At 51.7% G+C, this 12,011-nt stretch overlaps 1 protein-coding gene across 4 annotated transcripts in view; it reads right to left on the bottom strand.

Annotated features, from left to right (window-relative positions):
* CRTAC1 (cartilage acidic protein 1) overlaps window positions 1-12,011 on the bottom strand; it is a 134,018-nt gene that overhangs the window by 48,265 nt on the left and 73,742 nt on the right. For all 4 annotated transcript variants that reach the window (XM_027112233.1, XM_027112231.1, XM_027112232.1 and 1 more), the window contains exon 3: window positions 3,494-3,690. In XM_027112233.1, the coding sequence (XP_026968034.1) occupies window positions 3,494-3,690 (197 nt within the window). The remainder of the gene's footprint in view (window positions 1-3,493; window positions 3,691-12,011) is intronic.

A 12,011-nucleotide genomic window follows, 5' to 3' on the forward strand; every position in this document is an offset into this window, starting at 1 on the left:
AGGGAGTGATAGGGTACAGTCTTAAGGCTTTCAGGGAAGACCTCATCTGAGAAAGGGCCTGAATGAAGGGAAGGAGTGAGCCTTGAGAACAACGGTGGGAAAAGCATTTTAGGCGGAGGGAACAGCAAGTCAAAGGCCTCGGGTAGGAAAGCGGCGAGCAAGAGGAAGAGTGGACGAAACGGAGCCAGAAGGGCGACTGGCTCACAGCCGGAGGGGTGTGGTGGGTGACGGTAAAGACTTTGGATACAGTCTGTGGGGCTACAGGAGGGAGTTGAACTTATGAAGTTGATACGATTTTCCTGTACTACAGGTGAAGGGGTTGAGACCGAGAGAGGTCAAGCATCTTGCCCAAGGTCACCCAGTAGGTGAGGGGCACGTCCCAGGTTTGTACAGACTGACTCCCACGGGACACTGCCAGGACGCAGGACCCCAGTGCTGACATCCTAAAAGCTGGCTGAGGGACAGGGTGGGTCCGTCCTTCCAGAGGTCTCTCCAACGCTTGGGCACAGGCTAAAGCAGCCCCCAGTCATAAGCCATGGGCAGGTGTGGGCTGGCTGGGGCTCCTGGAGAGGATCGCCAGTTCCTCATTGTGGGCAGGGTGGCAATGGCTGAGCGTCATGCCAGCTGGACCCAGGGAAGTGCTGACCTGACACAAATGGCTCCACACCCCACCCACTGTCGATGAATCAATCGAATCACTCAACTGAAAGATTAACTCAAACCCACAGACATCGCTCAAACCCACAGACGGTCACTGGGAGGTGCACGCCTGGGGCTGAGGCTGGGGGGCAGTGTCACCCTTACCCCAGCTCTGGGGGCCGAGCGCCAGCCTCTCCCAGAGGAACCTTCCTGGGGGCTCCATTTGCCTGCCTCTTCTTGTCTTCCCTCTGTTGTTAAACCTTCTCTCAGGCCAAATGCTTGTGCCTTGTCTGTTCTTCCTGGATTTATTTATCAAGTTTTAATTGTACTCTTAGGATGTTCAAGTTCTGGCTGGGCCAGAGGGAGGCACAAAATAACCAATACATGGACTTTGCCCTTGAGGAACTTAGTGGCTAGGAGAGTGGAGTCAGATTCCTAGAGAAATATAAGACTGCACTGGAGAGACAGGGCAGGATTTTTGTCTGTTACATTCACTGGGGCATCATCAGTGCCTAGAACAGTGCCTGGCATACGGTAGGTGCTCAGTAAATACTTACTCAATGAGTGAATACATTAGTGAGTAAATGGGGTGATGGTGAGGCTGAGCACGGAACCAACATGACTCTGGGGTATTGCTGTCAACCTCGACTGCACGAGGGAATCACCTGGAAAGCTTTCCAATCTGATAACTGGGTCCCACCCCCAGAGGTTCAGATTGGACTGGACTGGGATGCTCCTTGGGAACTGGGCACGTTAAAGCTCCTCAGGAGATCCTAGTGTGCAGCCTGGGCTGAGCACCGCTGCTCGAGGATTCCCGATGAAATGCTCTAAGAGCGTGGGAGGGCAGCTGCTTCGAGACACCTGACGGTCGGGTCCCAGCCCCGGTGCTCCGCGCTCAGTGAGTAGAAGAGTCTGTCCCCTTCCTCTGGCACAGTGCCTGCTGAGCCCACGTTAAACACCTCCTTCCACGGTTCTCCCCATTTCTGCGTCCCTCCAGCATCTTCCTGGGCACTCACTCCTTCCACAGCCATCCCTTGCTGCTGTTCCCCTCCTGACCTTGCCCCACATTAAAGGTTGATCAGCCCATCAATTAATTGTGTCCTAATCCAATCTTGGCTTGGCTGGAGAGAGGGCAGTAAATCCAGCTGGGTAATCATGTCCTGATATTTGTGTAGGGATAATTACTATCTCTCAGGCCTCACTTGGTGGCAAGATGAGATGAAAACCCATAAAACACCACTTGGGGCTGTGGCTCATTGTTTCTCGGCTGCACAAAGCTGGCTGTCAGCCAGTCAGCTCCGCCTGCCCCTGCCCCTGGCACCAGCCCCAACCCCTTCCCTCGCCATTCATGCACATGGCAGGGCTCAACAGCAGGGGCAGTCTGGGGCTGGATCCTGGCTTGGGCTCAGCAACCAGCAGGGGCAGCATTATGGGCCCAGGGTAAAGCCAGTGTGTGTGTGTGTGTGTGTGTGTGTGTGTGCGCGCGTGTGTGTCTCTATGGGAGCAGGGAAGGTGGTCCCCATAGCCAGGCGGTCACCTGCCTCCAGGAGGTTGGGAGGGTCCTGAATGGTGAATTCACAGGTCTGAACCACAGGGTGTTGTTCAGACCAACCCGAAAGGCTGCTGCCATCTGGAAGAGTGCAGTGCATGTCCAACCTGGCCCCAAAGGGGCACTGGGCCCTGCATCCTTCAGGAGGAAGCCATGGCCTGGGACTTCCCTGCAGATGTTATGGCCCCAAGGGAGCAGACTTCCACCTGCAGCCCCAAGAACACAGTCCCCCAACTCATGAAACACTGAGCACCAACCATGAGCCTGGCTCTCCACTAGGCCCGAGGGCATGGGATTGAGTAAAGCCACAGAGTGTGTTGATTAAAAGGATGGATCTGGAGTCAAACACTTGGGTTTGAATCCTGGGACTTACAAGTTGTGTGGCCTTGGGCAAGTCATATGACCTCACTGTGCCTCAGTTTCCTCAACTATAAAGTGGGCCACACCAGTACCCACCTAATTGAGCTATTGTGGGACTTAAATGAGATGATGAATACAAAGTGCTCAGGTCCTGGCCCGGCACACAGTAGGTGCTACTTAAGTATTAGTTGTTATCGTTACTCTTGTTATCATGTAGCCTTCTGGGTATCAGTTTCTCTCAGCCATTCCTTGGTGTGTAGGACCTCACTACTCAAAGTGTGGTCCCTAGACAAGCAGCAGCATCATAGCCTGAGAGCATGTTAGCAATGCAGGATCTCAGGGCCCAGCCAGGCCTGCTGAGTCAGAACCCGCATTTACACAAGAGCCGAAGCGACTGGGATGGCACTCTGGGCCAGGACAGGCCCCAGATCTGTCTTCCACCAAGTTGTACCCCCAGCACCTACCGCCTCTGGTCTGGCGTGCTGTAGGTGCTCTGCAGGAATGTGGGGTGAAAAAATGAGCTCAGCTGAAAGCTATGGGGGCCTTTGAAGGATTTCAAAGCATTTTAGAAAGTTCCCTAGAAGCAGCACGGAGGGCTATGCCAGGGAGTCATCTGCGAGCTACGGGAGTGAGAAGTGCTGAGTGGTTGAGCCGCCAAGAGTCGGGGAGAAGGGAGGAGGGGTCAGTTAGGAGGACCGGGCTGCCGCTCGGACTGGGAGATGAGGAGGATGTAAAGTCCGAGGGAGGGGACAGGTCTTCTGCTCAAGGCCTCCCTCTCCAGGGGCTGGGAGGTGAGAAACAGCTTCATGTGTAAGAGAAGAACGGAGCCTCCTGGGGCTGTCTCTGCTGGGATGGAGCGAGGTCCTGGGGAAGCCGGTGACAGTAACCTAGTGCCGGGAGGAAGAAGGTGGGGGCCAGGGGAGGCCCAAGGCCCCCAGCCCTTACCGGAGAAGGCATTATTGGTGTTGAGGAAGTAGATCTCCTCACGGCCATCCCCGTCGATGTCGCAGGCTGTGACCCCGATGGCGTTGCCCTGCCGGTCCCGCAGCGCGTAGTAGGGGGAGCTGCGCTCGTCCACCGCGATGTTCACCAGCCGCTTCTGGGCCCGGTCGTACTTCAGAACCAGGTTGGGGCCATTGTACCTGGAGGAGGAAGGGGGAGGGACGTTGCGGGGAGGAGCTGGGCCCACCTGGCTCTATCCGACCAGAGCAATGGGCTCAGAGTCTTCCCGGACAGGTCTATGTGGGGACAAATCAGCCCCGGAACGTTCCTGGGGAACTGCTGTATTCCTGGGGAACCCTTGGCAGCCTTGCCTTGGGGTCCCCGGGTATTTGACGAGTGTCCCTGAATCAGATGTGGACCGAAGCAAAGTGAGAGTCAGCAGGTCCCACATGGGATGCAAACAAGGAGCAGGGTGGTGGAGGGGAGTGGGCAGTCAGTGATAAGCCCCTTACCATAGGCTTTGCTGAAATAAACCCCCTGACATTTATCTTGCTCATTTCAATGTAAAAGGCACTTTCATATTTATGATCTCATTAATTTAAATTTAACAACAATCAAGTGAGGTAGGCATGGAGTCTGCATTATTAACCCATTTTGCAGGTGAGGCAACTGATGAACTTCATCAGGGAAAGTGAGGCTCAGAGAGGTTGAGTGCCCTTCTCAAGGTAACGCAGCTAGTAAGCGTCAGGTGCTGGAACTCAAACCCAGGCCCTCTCTGCTAACCCAAGGGACCTGGAGTGAATTCTGGAAGCACAGAAGGCTTTGTCATTGAGGTCTGGAATGACTCTCTCTTGACAGAAAGTCCCAGCATTTAAACAGTAGGATGAAACTGGCATCCCAGACAGGAGATTACAAATGCATCTAAAGCCATCAGGTGGACCTGCTGGATCGCTTTGTCCGAGGCACTGGAAGGAAAACACTACAGACCTCCTCAGTCCTCACCTCTCTTCGTCTGACTCTCCTGCAACCACGCGACCTCCCTGATGCTTGCTCTTGCCTCAGGGATTCGCACTTGCTGTTCCCTCCACCCAGGATACTTTTCCTCCAGGTACCCACATGGCTGTCTCCCTCCTTCATGTCCTTCAGGCCCTCACGCAATCTTCCCTTCTCTGAGAGGCCTTCCTGCCCACATTCCTGAAACCTGCAACCACCGTCACCCCGTACCCTTGCCCCTCACCCATGCTCTCTTTCCCACGGCTTTTTACCACCGGTTGACCGGTCTCTAGCTTCCCATTTAACTCTTCCTTCTCTGTCTGGTCCTGCTAGAATGTCAGCTCCACAAGGGCAGAACTTTTTGTCTGTTTTGTCCCCCAGGACCTAGCACAATGCCTGGCACACAATAGGTGCTCAGTAAATCCTTGCTGACTGATTGAATGAGTGGATCCTCAGACCCCATGTCTGAGTCATAAGGGCTTAGGTGTCCCGTGGTCGATTTCTTCCCATTGCCTTCCCATGTGGAGAAAGTGGTGTGTCCAAGGTCACCCCAGGCAGCACAGCCAGGAATGTCTGGACTCCTCCCTCCTCCTGGAACACCTGTCAGGCTCTCCAAAGGAACCTGGCCACCCCCCATCCATTAGTCCCCGGGCTACTGCCTTTGTTTGAACCTGAGCCTGTACATCCCGAGTGAAGTTCAGCTGCCAGCCTCTGGACAGTCCCCAGCCGAAAACACTGTGGGGAGGGAGGAAAGAACTCTCCAAGGTCTTTGAGAGAAATCACTTCTTGCTTTCCTGAAACAGAACCAATTTAGCCCTTTGTCACCAAGATGCAGAGCCAGTGAAGTCTGGGGGATGCTGAGTGACTGGCCACGCGCCTTCTGGCAGCCACAGTGTGCGGAAGGGGAGACGGAGCTTACTGGGGGCTGAGTCAGCACTCGGTAACGGGAGGTTGCGCCTCAGACACCTTGACAAAGAGTGTCTGAGGGCTGTGCATTGAGGGCGCGGCATGACCTATGGGACGTGTCTAGGCAGCAGAGATGGAACACTTGGGTTCCAGCACCGTCAGCAGCTGGCTCCAGCCCCCAGGGGCAGGAAGTGCCTCGTGGGTGCTAAACACCAAGCCTCAAAGCCTCCAGGTCTTCTGTTCACTACCATTACTGCTCCTCACAAGATAGCACAGTTCTGCGCGCTAGGCCTTGCTAAAAGCACTTTCCCATGCGTTGCCTCACCTGAGCCCTAGTAATCCCAGAAAGAAGGTAGAGAAGGCACTTTTCTAGAAAAGGAAACAGAGGGTCAGAGAGGCAAAGTGAGGTTACACAGCTCGTACATGGCAGGTCCTAGGTTACACAGCTCGTACATGGCAGCACTAGGCTTCTAACTGTCTTCAGGTCCAACCCTGTGCTCTTTCCACACTGCCTATGATGCCAACACTCTCTGTCCTCTGCATTTTTTTTTCTTCTGGTGGCCTCTCTCAAAGCAGCGACATGGGAAATGCCCAAGAACTTCACATGAAGTGGAGATAATGGCCCTACATTTCTATCGCACTTTACAGTTTATAAAACACTTTCTCAGCCTTGATTTCATTTGCTTCTCTGCAGGTCTTGACTCTTCCAGAGGTTAGTTTTGTGACCTTAGGCTGGTCAGTTCCCCAATCTAGGTTCTGAGTTTCTCTTCTGCAAAACGAGAGTGGGACTAAATCAGAGGGTCACAAAGTGTGTGGACAAACGCGGTCTTGGGGACGGGCTTCTGCCCTCTCCTCTCAGCTTCATCCAGAGCATTTCTATGTCGATGCATTTTATTTTATGCGTCACGTTCCATACAATGTTGTTTAAACAAGGGATTCCAGAGCCACTGGCCTAGAAGCTGTGTGAGAGCACTTCTTAGTCTAATGCTCTTGAAACAATAGTGCCTTGCGTCTAACCCACCTCGGGAGACGGACAGAGCGGGCGTGGCCCCCCCAGGCTACGGCTGAGGAGCCTCCACATGAAGTCCAGCACTGACACCCCTCCTCGCACCCCCTGTCCCTTGGGTCTCCCCCAAGGAGAATGTCTTTACCACCCCCAGTGGGGGGAGAGGCCATGGCCTCTGCACTTATTGGAGGCCAGTCCTTTCACCCTGAATGGGGGGTGATGGGCGTTCACACAAGGTCCCTGCTCCCATGGTGGTGGCCCTGGGGGAGTGGATGGCCCTGGACCATCTTTTGTTTGAAGGACTTGGGGGTGCTAGTTCCAGTGTACTCCCTAAGGTGTAGAGGGGTCGGGGTACTAGGCTGGCTCAAATCCTCCATCTGTTACAGAGTGAGCACGTGCCGCAGAGTCCTCCCAAGCCTACATGGCAGCCTGGGATGAATCCTGACACTCTGTCCCCTTGCGTCCCACCACCCCCCCCCCCCCCCCAAGGGACTACAGACACAAAGCCAGACCAAGGGCTCCTAGGTAGGGGTCCCAGCAACACGGGGTGCAAGGCTGAGAGGTGGGGCACGGAGCTGCCACCCCTTCCCCCCACCCACCTGGCTGGGTCTGCTGCACTGATATCCAAGCCTCTCACAATCTCCCCCCAGGACAGCCAGCCTTATCCCCTCCCCCTCTTCTGCATGAAGAAGGCTTATCCCCTCCCCCTCTTCTGCATGGGGCTGACGCTCCAGTTGGTTCCATCCCACCCCGCCCTCCGCTCCTCACACGAAGCCTGCCCCAGCTGCCTGGGCTACATGTGATCTTCTCTTCCCTGGACACCCACAGCGTTTTGCACCTTGCTTATTACCACGAGGCAGAGTTGTTTGTGTTCCAACATCACTTCCCCTCATTAAAACATATGCTTCTTGAGCCGAGGAAGCATGTGGATACAGCTCTGTGTTTGCTGTGCCTAGAGCCATAGTTGGCAGAGAGAAGATGCCCAGCAAGTGTCTGTCATAAAAGTGAGTGAGTGAGCAATAAAGGAAAATAATCACGGGTGGCATTCGCAGAGCAGTCACCACGCGCCAAGCACCCTTCTGAGTACTTCACACCCACTACTTCACTTCATCCTCATGACGATCCTAGGATTTTACAGGTGTGGAGACTGATGTTCAGAGGTCAGCCACAGTCCCACCACGGTCCTTCTGGGGCTGCAGTTCCCACCAGTCGGGGAAGATGGATGTGAAGGATGTGGGATTTCATGTTTCCTCTCTCTGACACCGCCCGAGATTGTTGGGCACTTCTAGAAATTCAGGAGGCTTTGAAGCTCAATTAAACAGGCTTAGGGGGCTTCCCTGGTGGCGCAGTGGTTGAGAGTCCGCCTGCCGATGCAGGGGACGCGGGTTCGTGCCCTGGTACGGGAGGATCCCACGTGCCGCAGAGCGGCTGGGCCCGTGAGCCATGGCCGCTGAGCCTGCGCATCCGGAGCCTGTGCTCCGCAGCGGGAGAGGCCACAACAGTGAGAGGCCCGTGTACCACAAAAAAAAAAAAAAAACAGGCTTAGGAAGTGGGACAGGGTCCTGTGTTCTCGAAAAGCAGCTGCGACTTCATAATATCAAAGGCTGGGCCAGCAGGCACAAGTGATTGGCTCAGTGGAAATTTAAAAATCTGCTTGCGAGACACCAGCGGGGCACAACCCGTCCTCGTGTGAGTGCCGCCCAGTTTTCACGCTGGTCCACTGTCGACAGGGAGGGGCCTTGGGGTCAGGCCAAGAAGAGCAGCCAGGGCGTGGGGTCCTGGGCCTGCCACTTCCTGGCTCTGACCTTGAGCCTGTCACTCAATTCCTCTAAGCTTCAGCTTCCTCAACTATAACTCTGTGAGGATAAGAGACAGTGTGTGTTATGATAACACTTGGTAAACTGTGAAGAGGTTACACAATTATAAGTTCTCATCGTTACTTAAAAAAAAAGCCGAGGAACAAGCTCTCACTCTCTATAGTGATCACTTCGAGTTTCCAAACACACACTAACATTTCTCATCCCCAAACATCCCACCTGTGACCTCTCATCTTCTGCTGGAATATTTCTTCATTCCCCTTTGTCACTAAACTCAAAGAGATGTCTTTACAAGTGCTCTCCATTTTCTTACCGACAATTTACTCCACCTGCTATCCACATTCCACCCCCCCCCCGCAACTCCAGCAAAGCTGCCCTTGTTATGGCCATTGGTGGCTTTCATGAGGCCACAAATAGGGATGCCCTTTCTGTCCCATCTCCTGGGGACCCTCAGCTGTATCTGGCACAGTGGCCTGGGCTCTCGGCCACTTGCCTCTTATAACACTCTGCTCTCTTGGCTCTGAGGATGCCGTCCTCCTCTGGTTTTCCTTCTTTCTCTCTGGTTCCCCCTCCTTTTCCTCTTTGTAGGCACTCCCTCCTCTCTCTGCCTCTTAATGTTGGAGTCCCCAAGCCCGGTCCAGGAGCCCCTTCTCCTCTCTCCATCCCCTTTCACTAGGGAATAATATCCAACCCCATGACTGACAACTCCCAAATTTATACCTCCAACCCAAATCCCCAGTCCAACCTCAGACTCATATATCCGACTGCCTACCTGACATCTCCCCCTGCATGCGCCACAGTCATCTCCGATGGAATGTGACCAAAATGGAACTACTGATCGCTCCTCCCTGCAATGGGCATCCAAATACCAAAGCCAGAAAGCTGGTGTCAGCCTTGGTTCTCCCACTTCCTTGACTTCACATCTAATTCATCAGTCAATCCCGTCATTTCTACCTCTTAAAATATTTCAAATCCTTTCTCTTCTTTCCCCCTCCACTGCCACCATCTCTGGAGAGCCTCCTTTCTCTGCTTCCCCACTTCCCCCACCAGTTGAAATCCCCCACGGCATAGCCAGAGTCATCTTTTTAACACATAAATCAGATCAGCCATTCTCCTGCCTAAAACCCTGTGGTGGTTTCCCATTATGTTGGAATGAAACCCAGACCTTTTATCACGCCTGTCCTGGGAGCATATTTGCTTTGCTTCCTGCCTTGCTGACCGCATAACACCACACCACCTCCCTTTCAGCTCCTAAAGGTCCAGCAGGCAGGTCCCAGCCCTCTGACCAGAGCACCCTCCCTCCACCTCTCTCCTGGGCCGGCTTCATCTCATCCTTTAGGTCTCACCTTGAAAGGCATCTCGGAGAGACCTTCTCCTCCTCCGTATTCCAGTCACGGCCTCCTCTGTCCTACTCTGGTTTGGTTACCTATGTATTGCCCATTTCTCCCAGGAAACTATAAGCTTCAGGAGGGCAGGGACTGTGTCTGCTGTGTTCACTTCTGTCTCCCCATCACCTAGGGCGTAACAAGCACTCAATAAATACTTGTAGAGCGAACGAAATAGAAGGAGCCTCTGGGAGGTACCAGATCATCACTGGGTGGCCGAGCAAAGTCAACTGAGCCACCAGTCTCTTGCTTGGTCTTTGATCCTCTGCTTACATTAGTCCTCAAGTTATGTACAAACATGATAACAACACCAGGAGGAGGCCAGGAGCTGGTGTCCTGAGTAAAGGTGAGAGAGAGTAACAAGGTATTATAGATAAAGACAGAGGACCAGCCTTTCTCTCTGTTGAGAACTGTTGACCTACATGAAAAAAAATCATTTAGGCAGTTACATAAAGGGGAAGCCAGATGAAGGGATGTAATGATTATTGGGTACCTACTATATATTAGATACTGTGCTATGTAGTTTATACATGATATTTCACTGTACATAAATAGAAACTTGGCTGAAATTTGAAAAATATACTACTTTGAAAACTAAGAATAGGGAACTTTTTTCATTAAAAAGGAAAATAATGAAAAATATATAGCTATTCAACATTATAATCAGGGGAGAGATGCAGGGAGATGAGACAGATGCACGTATAAATCCGAATGCAAGAGAGAGACACACAAGAATACAGAAAAATGGAAACTGAGGGGCAATGAAGCCCTGAGCATAGAGAGAAAAACACTGTAAACACAGATAAAGAGATTGGCCTGTAAAGACACTGGGACACACAGAAGGGAGGATACACAGACCCAGAGAGAAAAAGAGAGAGATCCCTGGAAAGATACAAAGTCGTGGAAATATCAACAGAGCTCTGAGATATTATCATAGAGAAACAACTCATCTTATGGCCTTTCTGGGCATTTCCTTCAAAGGGTTTTAAAGATGTGTGGCATTTTCAGGACTACAGGCGTAAGGGGCTATTTTATTCTTGGTTATTTCAATACCCTTATTTTATAGATGAAGAAGTGAATTTCAGAGAAGAGTGACTTTCTGAAAGTCAAACAGCTAATCATTAGACAAAATATATATTGAAAGACAAACTGATCCCTTAGTCTAAAGCAGGGATCAGCAAAATCAAGACCTTTGGGCCAAGTCTGGCCTGCTGCTTATATTTGTAAATAAAGTTTTATTGGAACACAGACCTGCTCATTCATTTACATGTTTTCTGTGGCTGTTTTTCCTGTACAACAGAGCTAAGTAATTGCAACACAGACTGTATGGCCCAAAAGTTGAGAATATTTACCATTTGGTTCTTCACAGAAAACGATTTTAAGGGCTTGTCAGCCTTATATTATGGGTATATTACAGGTTCTAAGTCATCGTTATCATAACAGAACACAAAATTAAAATAAGCTTTAGTAAAAATTAATTTGAGCTCAGTACTTGGGAACACACAGTTTTCTGAAACAAGTATTTAGAGAGAGTATAAGTTGAAGGGAAGAAAGGTGTTAGGTCTTAGAATAGAGATTGTGAGGTAAAATAATCTGCAGGGAAAAAAAGAGACTGAGAAGAATTAAGTAAGATGAGAACGGTGCTCTATACATGGGGTTTATCTAAGGTTAAGAAATGAGCACGTGCCCTCTGAGTGAAGTGGTTATAGGGATACGGTAGCTGATATCCAGAGATGGCTGTCATCCTTTTCTTTCCTCTTTGTATGGACGTGTTACTCCACCCATGAAGAGGTGGAATCCATTTCGCCTCCCTTGACTCAGGGCTGGCTTTGTGACTTGACTCGGTTGGCAGAACGTGGGCCAGTTCTGGGCCTAGCCTTAAAGAGGCCTACCAGCTCCCACGTTGTCTCTGGGGGAAGCCAGTCACCATGTAAGAAGTTCGGCCACCTTGAGACCACCATGCTCTGAGGAAGCCCAATCTAGCCCCAGGGAGAGGCCATGTGGAAGAACACCGAGGCATCAGATAAATGAGCAAAGACTTCGTGGGCCTTCCAGCCCAGCCAAGCTGACGACACAGTGCAGCTGAGTGAGTGACACCAGCTTATGTCACATGGAGCAGAGCACCCCTCCACCCATGCCAGCTGACCCTGCCCAAATTCCCGACTCAAAGAACTGTGAGAAAGGATAACTTGTTTTAACTAGCTACATTTTTGGACAAGAAAGTAGACAACGATGACCTATCATTTCAGACCTAAGGGGAAGAAGAATTTATCTCTGGAAAATAGGAAAAAACATTACTCAGTAATCAGTAGAATTCTCTAAGATAGCCTTTTTTTTTTTTTGCGCAGTACGCAGGCCTCTCACTGTTGTGGCCTCTCCCGCTGCGGAGCACAGGCTCCGGACGCACAGGCTCA

This window comes from Aethalodelphis obliquidens, unplaced genomic scaffold, assembly GCF_003676395.1.
Source record: "Aethalodelphis obliquidens isolate GAN/ISIS:26980383/991018 unplaced genomic scaffold, ASM367639v1 scaffold11, whole genome shotgun sequence".
NCBI classification, from domain to species: domain Eukaryota; kingdom Metazoa; phylum Chordata; class Mammalia; order Artiodactyla; family Delphinidae; genus Aethalodelphis; species Aethalodelphis obliquidens.